Source organism: Oryza sativa, chromosome 6 (genome assembly GCF_034140825.1).
Source record: "Oryza sativa Japonica Group chromosome 6, ASM3414082v1".
Taxonomy (NCBI): domain Eukaryota; kingdom Viridiplantae; phylum Streptophyta; class Magnoliopsida; order Poales; family Poaceae; genus Oryza; species Oryza sativa.
Window position 1 is genome coordinate 25,875,072 of NC_089040.1, and position 22,289 is coordinate 25,897,360.

Here is a 22,289-nt window from a genome sequence, read left to right on the forward strand (position 1 = left end):
TAGATAGTCCACTAAATAAATAAATACTACTATAAACCGGTATAACAATATTACCAAATAATCATGAGGGAAGGTACGTTATTACACCTTAATGATTTGGGATTCGCTGAACTTGTTTTTGACAGTGGATGGTACATTTGGTGGGAAAGGAGGCAAATGGTGAAATGATTCAGATGATTGCTACATCAGCTATATCTATTGTTGCTCTTACACTAAATTATAAAATGGTAAGGAAAAACATGGATGCAAAACCACATATGAAGGATGTAGATGCTTCTTTTGGTATTGTTTCGAGTAGAGGAGGAGCCGGAGCAATCATACAAGACGCACAAGGAAATTTTATAGCTGGTTCTTGCATGTACTTACCTCATACTATTTGATGTAGCCATGGTAGAAGACTAAAGGCTACGTCCTCAGGGAAGGATACATTCTTACCTAGCAAATTAGCAAATTGGTTGTCAAAATATTATTACCCAAACATACTACTTGCAAGTGGTGGAAACGATGTAACCCGAATATTTTTGGACAACGTTTTTTAATGTGATATTATAAAAGTCTTTGTCGAGCGCTATAATAGGGAAGCTAATTTTCTAGCAAATATACTTAAACATACGTCTATTTTAAAGTGTTCTTGATTAGGTTGATGAGCCTCATAATTTTTTTTGCTAAACATTCTAGCTAACGATGTAACTGTATTTTCATACAATAAAACGCGCCAAGTGGCTTTCCTAAGGAATATGAAAAAGTACTACCAAAAATAGGAGTACAACAGCAAAGCTTCCAACACCGTCCGATTCTCATAGCGAAGATCAGAAGCAGCATAAAGCCACTATCTCCCAAGCGAGATTTTTCTTTACCAGAAGCGGTTAAAAAAATGCAGAAACAGTAAAAAAAAAGAAGGGAAAAAAAACAATAAACCGGAGCGGGTGAAACAAACCCGCTTCAGTTCAAAGCGTTCCCCCTGTTCATTTCGACCTCTCTCTTCCTCTCCCGTCGTCGTCTCCCCCGTCTCCGGCTAGGGTTTCGGCCGCTCGCCGCCCTCGCCTCCGCCTCCGCCTCCGCCGCCGCCGCTCGCCAGGGGGAGCCCTTCTCACCTCACCGCTCCCGTCTCTCTCTCCCCGTCGACCCCGACGGGCTACGGCTCTACACCCTCCCCGCCTCGGCTCGTGTCTGTTCGCCCGCGGGGACGCTGTTTCCGGCGGGCGGAGGCGCGGCCGCGGCGTCGCGGCTCCTCCTCGGAGGCACGGTGCGGGCGACGGCCCTCCTCCTCTCCTTCCCCGACCCTCTCTCTCTATCTCACTCTCTCTGCCCTAGCCTTCTACGCTGTGTGGAGGCGTCGTCGCGCGCGCGCGCCCGGACGGCGAGCATCTGGATTTGAGCCTAATTGAAGGTATTTTGTTCATCCTCCTATGCGATATGGGCTTGGATTTATTTGTTTCTCTCTAATTAACACTTCCAATTCGTTCGATTTGCTTAATTTTGTTGCATGCGTGGTGTGGTGCTAATGGCAGTTTGTTTGTTTCCAAAAATAATTTTGGGGTACAGCTGAACCCCCATGGCCCAGTTTAGGTCTGCGCCTGTGGAAAGCGAGGCGGAGCCAGGCGCCGATGGCCCTGTGGATGAAGCCAATGCTGTGGAAGAGGAGAAATCTGGTAAGGGTGAGGATGGCATTGAGGAGGCTGCCGATACCGTTGATTCCGTGAAGGATTCAGCAAAGCCTGAAGGCATGGATGCAAAGGAGGAGGCGGTGGAGCAGGAGGGTGGGGCCGCAGCGGATAAGGCAAAGGATATTCCTGTGACTAGTAACGGTAAGACGGATGCTGGCGGAAATGAGGTGGCTGAAATGAAGGTTGAAAAATTGGAGAATGGTGATGGGCATTTGAAGGCGGACGGCGATAGCAATGGTGATAACAAGGGTGCTGATGGTGAGAAACAGCTTATGTTAGCGTCAGCTGGGGAGGACGTGGAGGACCCGGTGCTGTCCAAGCTTGCAAGCAACTCCTTCATGTTTGATTACAGCTGTGGTGGTGATGACTCGGGGACTGAGGAGGAGCAGGCTGCTTTCATGAAGGAACTTGAGCGGTTTTACAGGGAGAAGCTTATGGAATTCAAGCCCCCGAAGTTCTATGGTGAAGGGTTGAATTGCCTCAAGTTAGTACAAGGACCTCTTTGTCTGTATGTTAGAATTTGTTATGTGCTATGGACATGAACTAATTTTATCTTGATTTTAATTTTTTTTATAGGTTGTGGAGACAAGTGACTGGGTTGGGTGGCTATGATCAGGTACTCATTTTGATGCCTTATTGAATAATATCTGACCATCTGGGTTATAGTGTCTTTTGGATTACTTGCTTGCTATTATGCATTGCAATGGACAGCAAATAAATAGACTACAAAACTCAAAACAAAAAATACGAAAAAAATATTTCCAACTCAAAACTTGTATGACCACATGAGATCATTTGGCCTATATATGATCATGTGAAAATGATGCATTTTTCCTTATTAAAAAAACTTGCAAACAATACATCCATGTCTACCACGTATATATAGCCACAGAAGATCCTCTGAACTGAGGGTGGCTGTAGAACACACCTGTCACTCCCAAAAGGTTCCAAGTCCTTTTGTAAGATTAAATATTTACTTTCTGCACATATTATGTATTTATGAGCTGGGAACATTAAGATTATAGGACTACAATATACTGTTTTACTTATTTTTTCCCTTTATAAACTAGTTCAAGAAAACAAATCCAATATATGTATCATACAGGGTTGGTTATGTGAGTTTTTTTTTTGGCACTTCGGCAATATGCTTATCCAGTTGTTACTTCCTTTTGTTATGTTAGAATGGAAGGCCCATTTGGAATTTTGAAAATGATTCCAACAGCAAGCTATAAGCCAAGCAAAACAACAACAAAAAAAAAAGGATTTAGGCTTTTAGCATGTAATGAGTTTTTGGTATGCCAGTTTGTTATCATAACGTGCATATCTGATTCCACACCTGTATATAAAGTGGAAGATGTGGATTTTAATTTGCCTACCTATTTTTCTTTCCATATACCATCAGATCCTATTAATTTGATGCATTGTGTGCAAAGTGTCTGCCACTATTATTTCTGAATCTAATCTGTTTTCGGACCTTTTCTCCTGAAATATTCAACTGACCTGATTAAGTGAGTCAAGAAAATAGAGATCAAAATCGACACTTCTATTTCCTACAGTACATACACCAATCATGATGACAGTTCCATTTGCACAGTAGTGAGACTGACCATATATAAGTTCAGTTCTTGTTCACCAAATTGATATCTCTAAGCTATTATTAATTTCTTTGTGTTACTAAAATATTTATATGCCGCATTGTGATTTCGTGACATTGTTGTATAATCTTTAGGTAATGTGCACTGCATGCTTGCTTACTAGTTGCATCAACAGGTGACATCGTGCAAACTGTGGCGGCAAGTGGGAGAGTCTTTCAAACCTCCGAAGTATGTATCTGATTTCTTCTGCATTCTGTTCAGGCCATTTGGTGAATCTCAATTGAATTGTGCAATGATGGAAGCTCGAACTTGGTTGGCATAAGCTCAGATTTGAATACTCTTTATGTTTTATGCAGGACATGCACAACTGTTTCATGGACCTTCCGTAACTTCTATGAGAAGGTATGTAGATTTCAGAGCCTGGACAACCTTGTCTGCAGTTTTAGTTCTCTAGTTGCAGCACTGTTGTGGTTGAATCCTGTATTCCCCTCTCACGTCATGAGCCAATGACAACCACAGTAGTTAATTGAAGAAAAAAAATCAATTCATTTAACATATTCTAAGATTTTGCATGATTCTTGTAAAAGGAGTCTTGAAACAAAAGTACACGCAATACTTTGGAAGTTTTGCCAAACTGTCAACATAAGATTATGCCCTTAAATGCGATCCCATCTCGATGACCGTCACATAGATGTGGATCATATTTGAGGCTATTTTCTCTTGGTTTATATTACTTGGTAGATAAGCACAGGTGCTGGTTTGCATGATTTGTTTTTCTCTTTGAATTGCACAAGCAGAATGCAGCAGGAACACTGGTTCTTATCTGGGGGAAACTGCGTGTATAATAAAATTTAAACACCAATGCATTTTGTCAAGAGTAGTGTTGTATTTTAAATCAGCATTGGTTTTATTTTTGCCCCCTTCTGTCTCACCGACCCTCTTTATTGTTTTTGTTCCATGCAGGCACTCCTTGAATATGAGAAACACAAAATCGAAACGGGCGAGTTTCAAGTTGCTGCATCTAATTTAACAGAGAGGATTACTTCTGAAAGTCAGGTACAGTAGTATGACGGCTAGCATAAGTTTTCCATGATCCCTGTGGAAATCAGACATAAATGGGTCCTGTTTCTAACTATTATTTATGTCCCAAAATATAAGAAATTTTGGGCTTAGACACGGGTAGTAAGAAAGTAGGTGAAATTAAATGGGGAAAGATTGTGATTGGTTGAGAAGAGAATGTAGGTAGAGAAGTTATATTTTGGAATAAATTTTGAAATGCTAGAAGTTATATTTTGGGAGTAATTTAAAAGGAACTGATTTCAGATGGAATGAAGATTCATTCTGCATTTAAATTTTTGACTTCCTTTATTGCAGATGTTTGTTTAGTTGTGTTAAATACTTCAGCAGGAAATATGTTATTTTTTTGAGATGTGTAAGTAAGGATCTTAAAAAGGATGAGCTTATAATCTTGATACAGGTTGGCATCCATGCTTCTGGTTCTGGAAGAGCTAGAAGAGAATCTGCAACCCGAGCTATGCAAGGCTGGCACTCTCAGCGCTTGCTTGGCAATGGTGAAATTGCTGATCCAATAATTAAAGTACGTGTTCGTTCAAGTCAAATTGTCATTAGTGACTTGCAATTTGTTGTATCAGTAACCTTTTGTTTTTACCAGGATAAAGGGACGGTGTCTGTCTTAAAAAAGGATAAAACTCCTAAAAGCAGCGGTACCATTTCTTGATTTTTATTTTTTAAACATCATCATGCTATTATTTACTTATGTTGCTTTTTTTAGGTTCTGCCAAGAGGAAAAGGACACCGACCTTGGAAGATGACAGGATTGTACCATATAAACCTGACAAGCTACAGTAAGTCTTGCAGATGATTCTCTTTCCTTTGTCATCGAGCATCCACAGGAATCATGTAATATTACTGTAGGCACCAGTCTGTTCTTTTGAATGTCACGATGATATTATAAGGCTCATCCAGTTAACTATTTGGGTTTTGGCATGCCAATTGATTTTTTCACTCTTCCACCCTCAATTTGTATGGATGTGAAACTGTGAACTGATTTCAATTATTTCTATTTGGCAGAAATGACTCAATGGTTCTTGACCTTGGCCCTCCAGCTGATTGGGTAAAGATAAACGTTCGGAGAACCGTAAGTATCTCATTTGGATCATCATATTTTACCTTTTTCATGCTTTTTTGGCCTCTTTTAGCCACTTGCCCATATTTTCCAGTTCTAGTAGTTCTCCACAGAAGTTCTGAAAAACAATGCTAGCGAAACGCATATTATGTTTGAAATCTGTAGAACTATCGTGGAAGTTAGAAACAGCATGTGTTAACCAGAAATCAGGGGAAACATATTTTTCATGGTCATTTTGTAAAGGAAAATATCTTTTTTCTTGCAGAAAGATTGCTATGAAGTCTATGCATTGGTTCCTGGCCTTCTGCGTGAGGAGGTAAATAAATTCTACCATTCAATTAGCAAGCATGCAGTTAGACGCTTTTGGTTCAGTTATCATTTACCAAGCACTCCTCTGTCATAAGTTGGCAACGTGTCCTATGCACACAAGTTCCGGTTGCACTAACTGTGCACACCAACTGAGAGATGCCCTAAAAGAATCCAAAAGAATTTCTGCGTATACTTGTAATCTTATTCCACCTATCTATGAATTTCAAGTTTAGACTCATACTGCAAAAGTTGGAATGACTTTGGTACTTTGGTTCTAGATATTCCTTATTCATATCTAATACATTGATGCAGGTACATGTTCAGTCAGATCCTGCTGGCCGTTTGATAGTTACTGGAGAGCCTGAGCAACTAGACAATCCTTGGGGTGTTACTCCATTCAAGAAGGTCTGTCAAGTGTTAACCTTTTGAATTTATTTGATGTTTCATTTTATAATTGTATTCTTTGGCATTGAAAACGGTACACTTACTTCAGGTTATTAGTTTGCCCTCCCGCATTGATCCTCATCAAACTTCGGCAGTTGTCACTCTCCATGGACAGCTATTTGTCCGTGCACCATTCGAGCAGTCAAAGTAAATGGTGCTCTACAAGATGAAGCGCAACATGCAAGTATGCCCTTGTTCCCTAAAGATGCGCTGCAAACTTACGTGTTCTGAAGTTGTCGTCTGTATGAAAGTAATGAAAATGAAAGCATGTTAGTGAACTGGTAAAATTTTAAGATGGGCGCAGAGGATGTTAGTGAACTGTAAATCTTGTGTAGTCGTTTAGATAGTTTCTTGTGGTTGAATGCCATTGAACTGTTGTAATCTGTTTGTTTCCTGAGTCATAAATGGTAGAACTCAACATTGTTGTTGCTGGACAGTAGTAAGTTGCAATGGGTTTATGATTTGCATTCTTTAGTGTTATTTTCGAGTTAAATTAAGCACATGTTTTGAGACTAGGACACACCTGAACTAATCCACTTCCTTTCTTGCAGGGTTGCTTTTGTAGGTGGGGGTTTATGTGATTGACTTGGGCCTGTTCATCCTGATCTTCGTTGCAAACTAGTTACTTTCTGCTTCATTACTCCTGCCATGTTGTCTATTCTGTATTGATTAATTCTAGTTAACTAGATGGTCTAGTTATGTATCTTGTAGTTCGTTAATTGTGATATGTAGCTTAAGTTCAGCTCTATTAGTTTAGAATGTTAATAGCCTGATGCTAAACATGTTCATGGTTTCTTTCTTCCTTTTTTTTTTCTCAACTAAAGAAAAGGTGATAATTTGTAGCATGTAGCTTGTGAGGTTATTCCTAATACTCAGTTCTCATACTACTCAGAACATGAAGACAAGATAGATTCTTGGATGTAACTGTTGCCTTGTGCATTGCTGTTGTATCTGTATAACTGAATTGACAACTGTGCCTGACCATCCCTTGAAACTATTACTGATGGTGTATCAATTGTTTTTAGTGTTATCTTGAAACGAGTCTTAGTTCTAATTGGCTAACTACGTGAAGTGAAATATCACAGCGTTGTCAAGTCAGTTAAAAGATGAGAACAATGCTGTTCTCTCTTTTCTTGGGGATTGGCCTTGGTGCTTGCAGAGGATTCAGAACCTCGTTGCTTTACTAGTACTACATTGCTTATAATATATCTTCAAAATTATTGCAGAAATTTTGTTTCATTATTGTGTTATTCATGCCAGTGATAGCAAATGAAATTACCCTTTCAGGGCTCTTCTTGTCCTATCAGTCTATCACAATACAAGAGCTACTATTTAACTACAAGGTGCTGAATGTACTAGCAAACGACAAACACAAAACCATGGTACAAATATATGATGTTGAAAACAATCTTAAGAAATTCTGCAATTGCAACGTAGAACACGAGGTACACGGTTCGTTATTCACCCATGATACGCTGATAGGCACTACGTACTGACAGAGACAGACACCACCAGAATCACACACAAACTTTAAACTTGTTACGTGGAGCAACTTTGTTTAGCCACTATGCTTACGTACGGCTTGATTAGATTTAGATCACGTGACAATTTCGCATAATTACGAGATGGATATTATTTTGGTCATCCTCATGGCTCCCCTTTTGGTTTTGTGACGCCGCTGCTGCCGTGGTTGCCACCGGTTGTGGTGATCTTACGTTGGCCATTGCCTGTGCCATCTCCACCATGCTTGCAACGGTGGCTGCTACAGATGCTCGGACCAGGTACAATGAATTGACGAACGCCATTAGCATCATCCCCTCCTCCTCCTCCTCCTCCTCCTCCGGCGCCACTTACATCGCCTCTGCCACCGCCACCACCACTACTCTCCCAGCCGCCACCGCCATCACCGCTTTGCGCATTGTCGCTACCGCCATCACCTCCACCTCCTTTGTTTCCACCACCGATGACATTTCTGCTACCACCATTAGATCCTTTTATTTTGCCTCTGCCACCACTGTTGATTCCTCGATCTCCGTTTTGACCATTTCCACGACCTATGCCACTGCCCATACCTCTACCTCTACCCCTACCCCTCCCCTTTCCCCCTCTTCCCCCCGCATCTCCATCTCCATCTTCACCATCGTCACCATTATCACCGTCATCTCCTCCGTTTCCACCCCCACCTCCTCCTCCGCCACCGCCGCCACCTCCACCTCCTCCTCCACCACCGCCACCGCCACCTCCCCCTCCTCGTCCACCCCCCCCACCACCACCACCACCTCCTCCTCCTCCTCCTCCACCACCACCACCGCCACCGCCGCCACCACCACCACCTCCCCCGCCACCACCACCGCCTCCTCCACCTCCACCGCTCCATACCCCCCATCCCCGCAAGCTCGTATGGCGCTTAACATCGTCCACGTCCCCGCGCACCGCATTCTCCCCCTTCTTGAGAACCACCTCATCTTCGCACTCCTCGACGCCGCCGTTTGGAGTTGCCACGGCGGAGGTCGCCGCTTGCAGCTCCTCCTCCGCCAGCGCGAGCCGCAGGAGCAACGCGCCGGCGGCGAGGAAGAGCAGGCCGAGCCACGGAGCTCTCCTCCTCTGGCCCATATTGCCTCACGTACACACTAGCTAGCTCGCTAGTTCCCCTTGCCTTCTTGGCAGCTGTGTGATGAGCTAGGCTGCCATTTTGGGGTGGCTGGCTCGCGTATTTATAGCCTTCAGGGCGACTTTGGTGAGCAGAGCACTATAGAGTATAGAGATCCATGCACTTTGTATCGGTAAGAACATGTCGGCGAAGTGGAGGAGTCCGTGTAAATCGCTTATGCTACAAGCGATGATGGATGTGTGCGTCCGTCCTACTACAGAAATGATTTTCACGGACCATAGGTTTTTCTTTTCGGAATCAGGAACTGAACAACACAGTGACAGTGTATGATTGGTTAATTATCTGACGTATCTCAGATCGACAGATGATTTATAGATGGTGATCACTGAGCTCATAACCAATTTGGAGATTTTTATAGGTTATGAAACGGATGTATAAAAAATGTGCCAGACCATTGTCTTACAATATATATATCCTTTGCTTTCTTGGAAAAAGGCTGCAAAATTCCAGCATGGGTCATCGATCAATCAGTGCCTCTTTGCTTTAGCAACAAATCAAATACATGCATATATACTCTTACATAGGCTACGGTAGTAGCCATTCTTCAACATCAAGGATGACCACATAGCGTAAAAGGAATCAATTGGAATCCATCTCCCAATCTTAACGAAATTGGTCGACCGAACTTTTGGCCAACCCGGCAAAATCAATAGGAATCCATGACTCTCTAAGTATGCCCGTAACCATAACAGGTTAACAAAATCGGTCGGTTTTCATGAAACTGTCAGCGGTTGGTTTGTAAAAACCGATTAATTTGTATGGAGTTGACTAACAGTCAAACAACTTTTGGCATGTTTTCGTTTAGTTCTTGGCAAACGGCGGTGGGGACTGATTTTCACTTTAAAATATCTGAAGGTAAACACTACCTTATATCAAGGCTTAGTACCATGAGAAGTTAAAACCAGTGGGTCACCATGCTAAGCACAAATGAACAACACTGCACGGTTTAATCAATTTCATATACACATTATATGATTGATACAAGGGGAGAAGCACCGATAATATGTTGGTGAAGTTGTAATGTATGAGTCTACCCACCAAGATTTAAATATTGGTGTCCATAAATATTACGTGCATATATGTACACGCTTTTAGTAAGATTTTTAAATAAGGTGGAGGATTTATCGTTGGTCTTCATCTCTTGCAGACACGTTCGCAGGGACGTGGCGCTGGGTTGTTTATCTATGGACTATTAATTTTGTGGAGAGCCAATACAAATTTTAGCAAGATAAGGGATTTATAGCTAGTCTCCATATCTTGAGACATTCGCCGGGGTGTATGGCTAGGCTGTTCATTTGTGAACTATTTATTTTGAGAGCCAATGAGCTAATCCACTAGCCGTTGAGTTGTTCTTCTAATCTTGGGCTTAAGATTGCTCGATTTGGTTTTAGTCGGTTCGAAATGGAACTAGGTATTAGCACCCCAATTATGTGATGTATAGTGGTGAGTGCACATATTGATACATGTTTTTCCATATCTTTCTTTACTAGTTTAAAACCATAGTTGGTCTTCTTTCTCTGTAAAAAACCGCGCCCTCTTCTTCCTTTAAAAAACTCCCTAGAAAACCACTCCCCTTTTTCTGAAAAACCACCCATCAAATCCGTAAGTAGTAATAAAAAATAACACTCAGATTTGATACTTTCACTATGCAATTAAGCATGGCAAAAACCATGCAACACAGCACCCGTTGATCTTTTTAGATAATGAAAGCTTAAATACACCAAGATGATATATTTCAATCGAGTCTATCCCCGGCCTCTGCATAGAATGTACACAGCCAAAAAACTAGATCTAAGAAGACTTCTCTATCACAAAAGACAGAAACTAGTGGCTATTAATCCGTAAACTAGACCTCCACCCATGCTTCTGGGTAAAATCCAGTAAAAAAAAAAGAGCAAGAAACCTCACGTACGTGAGAACGAGGCAACTAGCAGATCGAATCACTGTGATCACGGCGGGCGCCGACGAGGCCAGCTAGCGGCGGCGGCGGCGACGACGACGACGTGGTTAATTTGATTTCTGTTCGATCGGAGTCGCAGCTGTTTGTTAGATCGCTAATTGTTTTGTCGACGACAACGCTTTCTGCCTGACTTCCTGCCAATGGGAAGCCCACGTACGATTGAATTGCTTGTACAGATAAAAAGAGGAAGCATATATATACATCGATCTGGATGTGATTAATTAGTGAGTGCCAGCACGGCATGCACACTAATTACTTAATTTAATCGGTTTTGCTGCATGCATAATATGCATCAGTGCGTCGTGTTGGTAGGTCAATTATATTAGTCATTTGAGTTCGAATGAAATTATGAACTCCTTTGCAATGCCAATGCATATATAGTCAGTTAGTAACACAAATACACTAGCTAGTAGCAAGTACATGAGCAATAATTGCGAGCCGGCCGCCATCGTGATGATTGCTCTGGCCTTTTAGCTAAGAAACAAGAAGAAAATGAAAGAAATGTTTACAGCAACAACCTGTTGGTCTCTCGTCTCTTGATGAAAGCAAATGTAATATCAGGAGAGTGTTTCGAGTATAACCCAGTGTTTTCCCTGTTTAGGTAAGAGAAAAGGGAGAGAACTAATGGTACTCAACTCACCATTACGTGAAAGCATTGGGCAAGATCTACCATCTCAAATGACAACGAACGAAACAATTCGTCTGGAAATAGCTTCAAATGATACAGACACCTCGTGTTTTGTGCACCTGATCAGCCGCCATATTTGGGGGGACCAAAAGAATAGATCTCACCAGATCATTTTAAACAGGTACTACCAATTTTAAATAAGTACTCCACACACTACAGATTCACAGCATCTAAAAGTAAACTCACCTTTGCCAGTAATTGCTTATCCCTATTACTTTTTTTCTTTAATCATTTCCTAATCATAATGGGCTAGCAGCAATCACAAGGCTACTGCCAAGATAAGAGAACGAAGGCTAGACTTTGCTTGAAAATAAAGGCTTTCATATTTCATAACTTTATCTATGCACCACTTACAGTGGAACAAAGCTGACTCACTGAAGCAATCCATCCTTGTGCCTTCTCCATTTCTTTTGACTTGAGCAGAAATGCTAACAACCTTGAATATGACACCAGGTAAAACAGTTCATGCGATACGCGATCTGCTTCAGTCAGCAGATCGCTCCGATAATTACCATTATTTGTCAATGATTTCTTTCAGTAATCTGACAATTCTACAATGATACAGATCACATTGCCAACGCTCTTAACTTACACATCTAAACTAATGCCCTGGTGTGCCTTGTGTGATCTAGGCTCTTACATGTTACATCTACTGCTACAAAACTGGAAGGTTAATGGTACATGGTCGCGCCCCAAAGAGAGTTAGTCCACAGGAGAAGCAGATTACGAACAGCACACGGTGCGCATTCTTCCTTGAATCTCCAGGTTCCCTCGGGAAGCAGTGAAGCACACGCAGCCACGCTGGCTACAAACTCGGGAAGCACAGGCATGCCAATCAATGTTGGTTCCTCCCCTCTGTTCTTCGGAGTGAGCTTAAATCTCATCATCATCATCATCATCATCCATAAGTTCATCTGGAAGGTGTACTTTCTCCATTGCAGACTGTTAAACATCAGATGGACATGGACATGGACTTGTGACTCGGTTATTCAGACGCAGATGAATTGCAGCATTGAGACTTGTACGATAATGGTAAGATACTAAAACTGAGAAACAAAATTTTAACTAGCAATGATTGCTGGACCACCGTAGGAAGAGACACCAAGATAAGTTCTTTAAAATAATATGTAGTGCAGGAAACAAAATGGGGGTGGAGGGAGGCAGGTGGAGCTTTGGGAGTGGGATAAGCAAAGATAGTGTACTATACCTTGATTATAGCAACGTCAGCAGCAGGAGGTTTCAAATCCAGGGCAATGCCAAAGCAAAATACAGCCTTGTCAAGAATGTTAAGTTGCTTGTAAATCTTTCCCATCAGTGCATACATACTACTTTCATGAGGTGCAATTTCCTTTAGCCGTTCCAACTCATCCAGAGCATCAGGGTATTTTTGTAGGCCTAGAAGGATTAAAGCCTTTTGATACTTGGGGAGTGGATTCTTCTTATCAGCAAATATAGCGTTCTCCATCATTTCCAAGGCTTCCTCATTCCTCTGAAAGTTTCGATTCAGAAAGAAGGTTCATAGTTAATCATTGTCCAGATGATGATGAAAATTCTAGTTTTGAGGGTAAGTGGAAACCAAAAATTAGTATATGGTACTCCCTCCGTTTCGAAATGTTTGACGCCGTTGACTTTATAGCACATGTTTGATCGTTCGTCTTATTCAAAAAATTTAAGTAATTATTAATTCTTTGCCTATCATTTGATTCATTGCTAAATATATTTTTATGTAGGCATATAATTTTACATATTTCACAAAAGTTTTTGAATAAGACGAATGGTCAAACATGTGCTAAAAAGTCAACGGTGTCAAACATTTCGAAACGGAGGGAGTATTATATCACCTTTAAAGCATGCAAGGCCATCCCAAGATAGCACATAAGAACAGAAGAGCAAGGATTTATCTGGAATGCCCTTCTGAAATGATGCTCAGCAAACTCAAACTTTTCCTGGCGAAGGTACACCACTCCAAGGCCATACCAGGCATTGTAGTGTCTTTCATCTACCTGAAGTGCAGAGCGGTATAGTTTTATACTGTTCTCATAATCCTCCAATGCAGAATACCTACAGTTCAAAGGAATGGCAGTATAGTTAGAAATTTTCGACAGGTGATCTCAAACATTAATACAAGATAAGAAACTCATATGTGCACCAGTTATAAGATAGTGTGAACGAAAACATACTCGTGACCGCATAGCGTGTGAGCGTATGCAACTCTTGAGTCAAGCTGTACAGCACGTTGAAAATTCTTCAAGGCAGTCTCATGATCTTTCCTCAAGGCAAAGCAATTTCCCACAGCACACCTTTTGAACATTTAAAAACAGATACATTAGAAAATGTAACACAATATTATGTCAGCTTAAAAGCATTTCCACTAAAGATCTGTAATTGTCTCCTTGCTTCATCCAGATGTTTTGCACAGCATCAGGACTAAGACAAAGTTATCATGGACTAACAAAATCAATCAAGTAGATGTGTTGCTTTAACATCTATTAATTACTTTCAGTAAAGCACATTTGCAGAGTTCCATTTTGGCATTTGGTCCAAAATATCATTCACTTGCTGGGCATAAAAAGACGAACCATGCTTGGGGAGATAGTCGATCAATAGAAACAAGATCTTGAGCAAGGTAACTTAGCCGCATTTCCTCATTCAAATGCTGCAAAAGAGAAACAAAGCTGGTGAAATTTGAGGCAAAAGGTGGGAATAAAGTACTCTCAAGTACAAGAGCAGTTAGTCCACTTACATAAAGAACAGTGGAGTAAATGTCCATTCCCTCCAACGTGCATGGTGATAGTCGATGCGCTAACTCAAAAAAATGATCGGCTTCTAAATAATTGACGAGTTCAAAATATGTCTTCCCAACCTGCACCGTTGACCAAAATGAAAACAATTTTTAATTGTGAAAAGGAACAAAATTACAGGGTACTGTTAATATCTGTACAGTGAAAAAAATATTATGGCGTGACTTTTTATTATTAAGTTGAGTATATAGAAGTGGAAATGAAATACCAGATGTAGAGTGGCTCATGTGCAAGTAAACATGGTTATGCTGAGTGACTGGAAATTCCAACAATCAGCATTCAGGGCCAATGTTCAACTACAGTTCAAGTTATCATTTTACTAATGTCAATTCTCCAGATTGACCCAACTAACATATATACAATTACCATAATGAATTCATCACATTATCACGTATCAGATTAATTTAAATAAACTCGTAGTTTCTTTTAGAAAACGAAGGAAACAAATATGCTATACATTACGATACAGACCCTGAATCATTACTATACAGTCCCTATGCCTCATGCCCTCATGAATAACGTAGATACACTCATACAAAACCAGTTTTCCAAAAGTTAGCCCTAGGAGCAGAGTAACCACCCCAATTAGGCATTAGATTGTCAATTAGGCGGCAAACTATCCATGAAGGTTCTGGTGTAGCTATTTTAGTGTTCTATTGTTTAACTTCTATGTCATATACTTGCTAATTGCTTGGGATTTACTAATCATGTTGGACCTAGGCTACGGCCCTGCAGACCCTCTAGCGCCTACCACCTTCTTGAACCATGTACAAAACTAAAGGTTTTTCATTACAAAATCAAAAGCATGAAGATAAGTCGCCAACCATTTTGCAGGGGCTGTACCTGGCAAAGAACCCATCCAGTATTAAATTGTGCCTCTGGGAGCTTTCTATATACTTCCAATGCTTCCTGATCATTAAGTGAATGAAATCAACCACATAACAGGATAGTAGGTTAGCATTTCCAACACAAACATCGTGAACATACCTGACACTTAAACAAGCAAGAAAGCCTATACCCTTCCCCTAGTGTCCGCAAGAGTGCCATTAGCTCCCTGATACCAATAGCTAATTTGGAGTCCTGTGACAGAACTCGTTCAGATTTCTCTTGCTCGGGATATCTTCCATCAACTATACTTGTAGAAGACGAAGTTGAAGTTACATTATCTGTCCACATTTCATCAACAACGTGGTACCTGTTTCCTATGGTTCAGAAGGGGAAATAAAACCATCGTGAATATTAATGCACCATTCATATAGAGAAAGCTGATGCGATTATTATGATAATTATAATTTCACAAACCACGTAATTATGATATCGAAAAGGATAAGTTGATGGATTGGATGATCCTGCATCCAGTGAAGGAGAAGGATGTGTGATCATTTTAAAAGTCTTAAGTGTTAGGGCTCTTGAAACAGGATTCATGGTGCAAGAAGTTCCTTTCGATTTTTTTTTATCACAATAATCAGGAAACCTTATCCATAGGAGTGAAAAGTTCAAACAAGCAATGATACAGTAAAAATGTATGAATCTGGATGTAAATATTTATGTATTTTAGGAATAATGATCTAACATGAGGCGCCAAAGAAAAGGATAAGCAATTCTGCAGTTCATATGCTACATGAAGAAGAAACTAAAAACAATATGATAACGGAGACACTTCAAGGGTTGAATGATAGCTGATAATGTTCTGGTGGTATTATAGATGCTTAAAATTTCAGCTCAATAATAGAGATATTTAAAAGGTATATGGATTAACATGAACAGCCAATAAATTCGGTGAGTAGTTGCATGATGTTTCTTAGCATCCTAAATGCCTTGTGAGTTGTGGCTTGGTGTCATTATTGTACTTTTCAAGTACAATCAATACAATATTGATGAGTGAGTTTTACTAATGTGAACCCATTGCACATGAACATATAAGCAAACATGCAGATATATCCTGATTGCAGTGTCTATAACAACATATCAACCACATTTTTTGCGAGGCTTATATAATTTGAGGCTTATATAATTTGAGGCTTATATAATTTGATGAGTCATCCATGTCGAAATGGTAATCACCTTCATCAAAATTTTCTGTTGCCTGTGGTTTCCCTTTCCTAACTTGCACGGAACGTAGAGCTGTTGAACACAATTTTGATGGTGTGGACGAGTTTACTCGCAATTTACCTGACGAGTGATCTGTTCCATTCCCTCCAAATTGAGAGATATTTGAGTTTGAGTTTATTGTTGTATCTCTAGAAAGTCTTGCACTTCTTCGAGGAACTGAATCACTACTCTGATTAAACAGCCTTCCAGAAACCTGAGAAAATAATCTTTTAACTGAGAAAAATAATCTTTTAAGTCTGGTATCATCACAAGTCAAATCTAAAGTGGGGTATGAGCATGGTGTGAGGACTATCAACAGAAAGAACATAAAAGAGACTATACAGCCAGACCTCAAAGCAACAGAACAATAGAAACATAGGTCCAATATTAGACGAGATGAGCTCTAACGAAGGCAATAATAAATCAAAGATGAAAAGAACGAAACTACAAAAAATATTTGCTGGTTCCACAGTCCGTACTACATGGACAAACCTGTGAAAACAAAATGAAAACAATGATAATATCCCACTATTATTGAACAAAAGAATGCTGATGGAAAGTGAAGAACGTAAGGCGCTATGCAAAGATGAAAATGAGGCAACAATCTAGCAGCTAGAATGTTACAAAAACACCATCGGAGATATACTTCAAAGTTAATGAATGGTAAACTATCAAAAATTGACAAATCAGCTATTATCAGGTAAACTATCTCGTCGCTGGGGCTGGGTGTTGGTACAAACTTGATGGGTAGTCTGGTACTGTCAAACAGAACTATCCATAGTCAATGAATCTTAATTAATGGGCAATACAAACTAACAAATAAAAAGAAGACCGCAATCACAAACTTTGCAATGCAGACGCAGTTAGGTAGAAGCAAGGGATCAACATCCTGAATCCTGATAGAACAGCCATGACTGAAACTCTACAGACTCATACAACCAGGAAGTATTAGGCTGTAAATGCAATGAGCCAATGAATACTAATGCATTAACAAGCAATGCTAGTATGCACAACTGGAGAGGATCAGCAAGTATGTGGTTTACTCCAAACACGTATCATTTTCCGAGAGGTTTAATCTAACAATTTAAATTATTGAAAGAGGACAGTCGACCGAGAGAAACCTAGAAGCTCAAGAGATCAGTAGAAATTATAGAAGTTGCAAGACAGTATCTTTCAGTTGAGGAAACAACAACCTTCTTTAGGCCTGCTTCATCGATGTATTTTCTTCGGAGTGTCAGGTTCGGAGCATTAACCTTTGGTTTGGAAGGAGCATTGCCACCTGCTGTATTCTGATAAGCATGCATATTCCGAAAGAGTGGTGGTGGAGCAATGCCAGAAGCCTGCAAAAATTAAATTAATTAAATAGAAAATTGTGATAGCGCAACCATAGATCACATGTCTTTACACTGTATTGTGATGTTGTTTAAAGTGTGCTATATGCTTCTGTCACTCTTTCACTGCTCATCATCATATCCACCATGAAGCATATAACAGTGAACCAAAAGATACAAACTTTGCTGTGAGTATAATTTGATTTTTCGCTTTCCTTTTCCTTGTGATTTAACATTTGGCAGATTATTTACATTTTTGTTACTCATAACATGTAATTAGTTTGATTTTGATTTTTTTACACCTAGTCAGAGTAAATGAGAAGTACATCAAGAAAGTGCACAACTGCACTACAAAGGGTATGTTGCACTTCAAGAGCTGCTGTCTAACACCAAGTTGTTACTCTTCATGTGCAAAAAGGTCAACTGAAAGCATGTGATTCAGAGAAACAATAATGACAATATGCCAAATCTTTCTTGCAAACAAAGGTAAGAAGAGGATCTAGATAAACCAAATGTGCAGATTCTGGAGAATTCCTCAAAGTACGAATTGATTGTATCTGGTTAATCCTACTGGGTGAAGAACCAAACAAGTTTTGCTGACCTGCGTTGAAGTTGGCGATGGAGTGTCAAACTGTGATAAATTAGATGGTGCACCGTTCTGCATATGCAATGCAGTTGACTTTACATGAGGATAACCAGATACTTCTGCAGTGGTGTTAGCATGCAGCTGTTTAATTTGCTTAGGACTATCACCAAAACTTGCTGACACATTGGAAGATAGAAACCGATTTTCATTAACAAAGTTTGACTTTTCCACATTTGATGTGGATGTGAGTTCCTGCTGAAGACGTAGAGCTGTTGCTTCACTGAAACATTCATTTGCATCTTCAGCAACACCTACAAGATAGTTAATTAGTGACACACATGGTATATGCTTGCTTTTATATTTAGTGAGTATGAGGCCTTCAATATAAGGACTACTGGGCCATAGTGTAACTGCAACGGTATGCAAAAATAATAATGTATCAACATTAGGCATATCAATGGGCATGTATGGCAATGAACTAATCCCTGTTTTTTTTATAAGGTCTCTAAATGTGAAAATCATGATAACAAGAAAGTACTTTCAAAAGTGAATCTAATGACACCAATTCTGTATCGCAGCCTCTGCATATTGTTGGACTATTTGTTGGTCAAAAAATCGACAGAGGGAGTAATGAACATAATGGCTAAAAATATTATGCCTGTTTATTGATCTATCAAGCTAATAATGAATGACAGAATAAAACTACTATGATGCAAAACACATAACAGGCCTATTGAAGGTCTACTGCAAGTCACATATTTTGGATGACGTGTTCTTCTTCAGAAAAATCAACACTGTACTTTTCATTTCCTACTACTAGACATTTAGGAAATAAATCTTTGTGGTGAAGCAACACTTGACGCATGTAATTCTAATGTATAAAACTAGGAATGGAGGTGCTAAAAAACTTCACTCATAGTGTATTAACGCACCAACCTAGTATGCACAATTCCTCGTATGCTGCCCATAGAAGAGGATCAAGAGTCAGAGCTTGTACAAATTGCTCAGCTGCAGCTTCCACTCTGCCAGTGTACCTACATGCAGATGTGGTAAATACAATGAACTATCTGACACAACTAATGGATCAAGATATGCTGTGATTATAGATTTAGTTACGAGTTATGACATGAATATTAAACCTGTAAATTACTCCAAGAAGGTAGTGCCCTGTTGCACCACTTGGAACCTGCACAAAGGAACGAAACAACATATAAGAAATAAGTTACCAAAATAACAATCCCTCAGTTTCTATTTATAGGTCATATTAGGAGTTGTCAAGTTGGCACAAGATTAAGAAGAGTCTAAAACCATGAGAAAGAGAGGTTAAGATGAGTAGATGACCATTCTACCCGTACTTAAATAAATTCGAAATATAGAGCTGATGGTTAGTGAGTTCATTCGCATTAATTTAAGAGGTATTATGTCAAAAATGAGGGTAAACAAGGAATAAAAGCAATAAACTCACATGCATTCCTTATATTTTGGAAAAGTATTGAAGAAGCCTTGCAAAAAAGGGAGGAAGTATAACAGTAAGCAAAGATGCAAACTGATTTTTTTTCCACATCATTACTTCACCCGTGTGGAATCAAACAGTTAGTGGACAACCTCAAAATGCTGTCATGCACCCAAAGAAAAAAAAGATGTCTGCAGACGTTTCTATGCAAGCAAAACATCAACTTGTAGTGACAATGTTTCTCGTGTACATCACTTAATCATACATGCATATTTTCTTTTAAGACATGATACACTTCTTGTTTTCACATTGATAACATTGTTGATACGATTTCATTGACAGGCAACCAATCTTAATGTTTTCAAATGGTATATCACCAGTTTTGGAACTCTTAATTCATGAATAATCAAACATGCTGCACATCCCATTTTCTACTTCTGATTTGGAATCCAGAAGACACCATGGAACAAATGATACATCATGCGACCCCTTGTCCAGAACAAAACTTGAGTTCAAGCACTTACGAAAAAATTAAGAGCGTTGGATGAAATATATTTCAGGAACACAATGAACAAATAATGTTTAAAAACATGCTATATACCTCAATATTTGGTTCATTGACAGGACACAAGGCTTCTTCAGCTTCCCGTAAGAGGTTCATTCGGAAGCATGACATAGCAAACAAGTACCGGGACTCTGGCAGCTTCTTTCCTTTATGTTATATCAGAAATAAAAATCAGAAATCGCTCCAAAGACCAAAGCACTTTGCGACCACAGAATAAAATATACTGAAATCACAAAACAGGATAGAAATGTGCCCAAAAAGATGGACAGATACTATATTCACATTTCTTTGATTTTTAAATAATGTGATTTCACTTCTACACAATAATAAGTGGTCACGTGGTGAGCATATGTTATTACCTTTCAAGATGTGGTATGCAGCATATGGCTGGTTGTTGTGAAGGTAGCAAGTCGCTAGCAACTGGACATTTGTCTGTGCACATGAGTAGTATACATTTAGTACAACATGTGATCCTGGTCATATACGAACTAAGAGAACAAAACTACACGCTATCAGCGATGAGAAAACTGAAAAGACTCTTATTACAGCAAACAAGTATCGGATTCAGTTTACTCACTATCTAGCTTCATCTCAATAACTGCCAAACAATTAAAGTCATATACAAAAGAAAATTGAACACATGAAAAAAGTAATATTTGGTCTGCCCAAACATAGTCCTACTCGAATTGTTAAAAGCTAAAGCAGCTAAATCCACACACTCCAGTAGTCCACGTTGCAAGATACTCCCTCCGTTTCAAAATGTTTGACACCGTTGACTTTTTAGCACATATTTGACCGTTCGTCTTATTAAAAAAATTTGTGAAATATGTAAAATTATATGTGTACATAAAAGTATATTTAACAATGAATCAAATGATATGAAAATAATAAATAATTACTTAAATTTTTTGAATAAGACAAATGGTCAAACACGTACTAAAAAGTCAACGGTGTCAAACATTTTGAAACGGAGGGAGTAGCATGGTAGTATGGGTAGCTAACTACATAGTATTAACGTACAATTAATCTAGCCTTTGCAACTTACAATGGCTAGTGTTCTAAACACCCAGTAAAATAATAAGATGTAACACATCACCATAGCTATTTCCCAACCAAATCACTAAAACAGACTGCAAGAGTGAAATCGTATCCTATCTTAGGCCATAAAAGTCTTTCGGCACCCAGATTATCCATAAACCCTATGGCAACCAATTACAGTAGCTCTAGTTCTCTACAGACTGAATTACTGAAACCACTTCCCCAAATGGCTAAATAGCTAGAGGAAGCCCTTCTCATTCAACCTTCCCATGAACTTGGCCCAAATCTCACCACTGAAGCTCCAGGCGCACGCCTAAACACTAAAACCTAAACAATGCCAATAAATCGACCCCCCCGGCGCAGGCGAGCGCCCGCACCCCAAATCGCCGCCCCCACCCCCCGACCAAGCACCCGATCTGAACCGCGCTTACTCCCAGGGAAACACATGCATACCTCGGCGGGGAACTGGGCGCAGAGGCGCTCGCAGAGGAAGACGGCGTTGCGGTGCATGAAGAGGCGGAGGCTGCCGTGGACGCGGTCCACCATTAGGGTTTCCATCGCCGCCAACGCTCCAGCGGCGGCGGCGGCGGCGATGCGTGTCGGGCTACTGCGGCGGCGCGCGGCGGCCGGCGGCGAGGGTGGGCACCGTTTGAATCGAGGAGGAGGAGAGGGGAGGGGTTGGGTTAGATTCGAGGGGGATTTTTTTTTTTTTGGTGTTGTGTTGGGATTTTTGATTTTTTTGGATTGGGGATTCGGACGAACGGATCGGAGTTTGGGCTTGCGCCTGTGCGCGTTGGTGTGAGTGAGTGTGGCGTTTGAAATGGTGGGCTGACTGGCTGGTGCGGTGGTGCTGGCGATTAGAGCGGCGCGGGGGAACCGCGGCTACGCGGACACGGGGGATTTGTCTGGTGCGTCTGTGACATGTGGGACCCGGGGTTGGTTGT

The 22,289-nt window shown here is 40.3% G+C and overlaps 2 protein-coding genes across 3 annotated transcripts; one reads left to right on the plus strand and one right to left on the minus strand.

The window, feature by feature from the left end:
* Window positions 1-944: 944 nt before the first annotated feature.
* On the plus strand, window positions 945-7,191 carry LOC4341551 (AT-rich interactive domain-containing protein 6). The gene is made up of 14 exons (XM_015788495.2): window positions 945-1,390; window positions 1,546-2,151; window positions 2,244-2,283; window positions 3,438-3,490; window positions 3,619-3,664; window positions 4,226-4,318; window positions 4,740-4,859; window positions 4,935-4,986; window positions 5,055-5,127; window positions 5,354-5,420; window positions 5,674-5,724; window positions 6,030-6,122; window positions 6,211-6,345; window positions 6,713-7,191. Exons 2-13 carry the CDS (start codon window positions 1,556-1,558, stop codon window positions 6,310-6,312), a joined length of 1,386 nt encoding a protein of 461 aa, XP_015643981.1. The 5' UTR covers window positions 945-1,390; window positions 1,546-1,555; the 3' UTR covers window positions 6,313-6,345; window positions 6,713-7,191.
* Window positions 7,192-11,924: 4,733 nt separating this feature from the next.
* On the minus strand, window positions 11,925-22,175 carry LOC4341553 (cell division cycle protein 27 homolog B). Of its 2 annotated transcripts, none has more exons than XM_015788841.3 (16): window positions 21,799-22,175; window positions 20,667-20,739; window positions 20,344-20,453; window positions 19,429-19,475; window positions 19,226-19,323; window positions 18,305-18,600; window positions 17,566-17,712; window positions 16,454-16,586; window positions 15,269-15,483; window positions 15,125-15,190; window positions 14,224-14,343; window positions 14,060-14,136; window positions 13,661-13,780; window positions 13,322-13,541; window positions 12,688-12,969; window positions 11,925-12,422 (listed from the first exon to the last, which is right to left on the minus strand). In XM_015788841.3, exons 1-16 carry the CDS (start codon window positions 21,901-21,903, stop codon window positions 12,354-12,356), a joined length of 2,178 nt encoding a protein of 725 aa, XP_015644327.1. In that variant the 5' UTR covers window positions 21,904-22,175; the 3' UTR covers window positions 11,925-12,353. The 2 variants fall into 2 exon arrangements, with proteins under 2 accessions (XP_015644327.1, XP_015644326.1); XM_015788840.3 differs by having other exon boundaries at window positions 16,346-16,586.
* Between the last annotated feature and the right edge of the window lie 114 nt (window positions 22,176-22,289).

Coding starts and splice junctions, on each gene's coding strand:
- LOC4341551 (XM_015788495.2), top strand. CDS start 1,556: ATGGCCCAGTTTAGGTCTGCGCCTGTGGAAAGCGAGGCGGAGCCAGGC. Junction 2,152..2,243: donor GAAGGGTTGAATTGCCTCAA/GTTAGTACAAGG, acceptor TTTTTTTTATAG/GTTGTGGAGACAAGTGACTG. Junction 4,860..4,934: donor TTGCTGATCCAATAATTAAA/GTACGTGTTCGT, acceptor TGTTTTTACCAG/GATAAAGGGACGGTGTCTGT.
- LOC4341553 (XM_015788840.3), bottom strand. CDS start 21,903: ATGGAAACCCTAATGGTGGACCGCGTCCACGGCAGCCTCCGCCTCTTC. Junction 20,454..20,666: donor TGCATACCACATCTTGAAAG/GTAATAACATAT, acceptor TATAACATAAAG/GAAAGAAGCTGCCAGAGTCC. Junction 15,484..16,345: donor AACAGAAAATTTTGATGAAG/GTGATTACCATT, acceptor TCTGAACCATAG/GAAACAGGTACCACGTTGTT.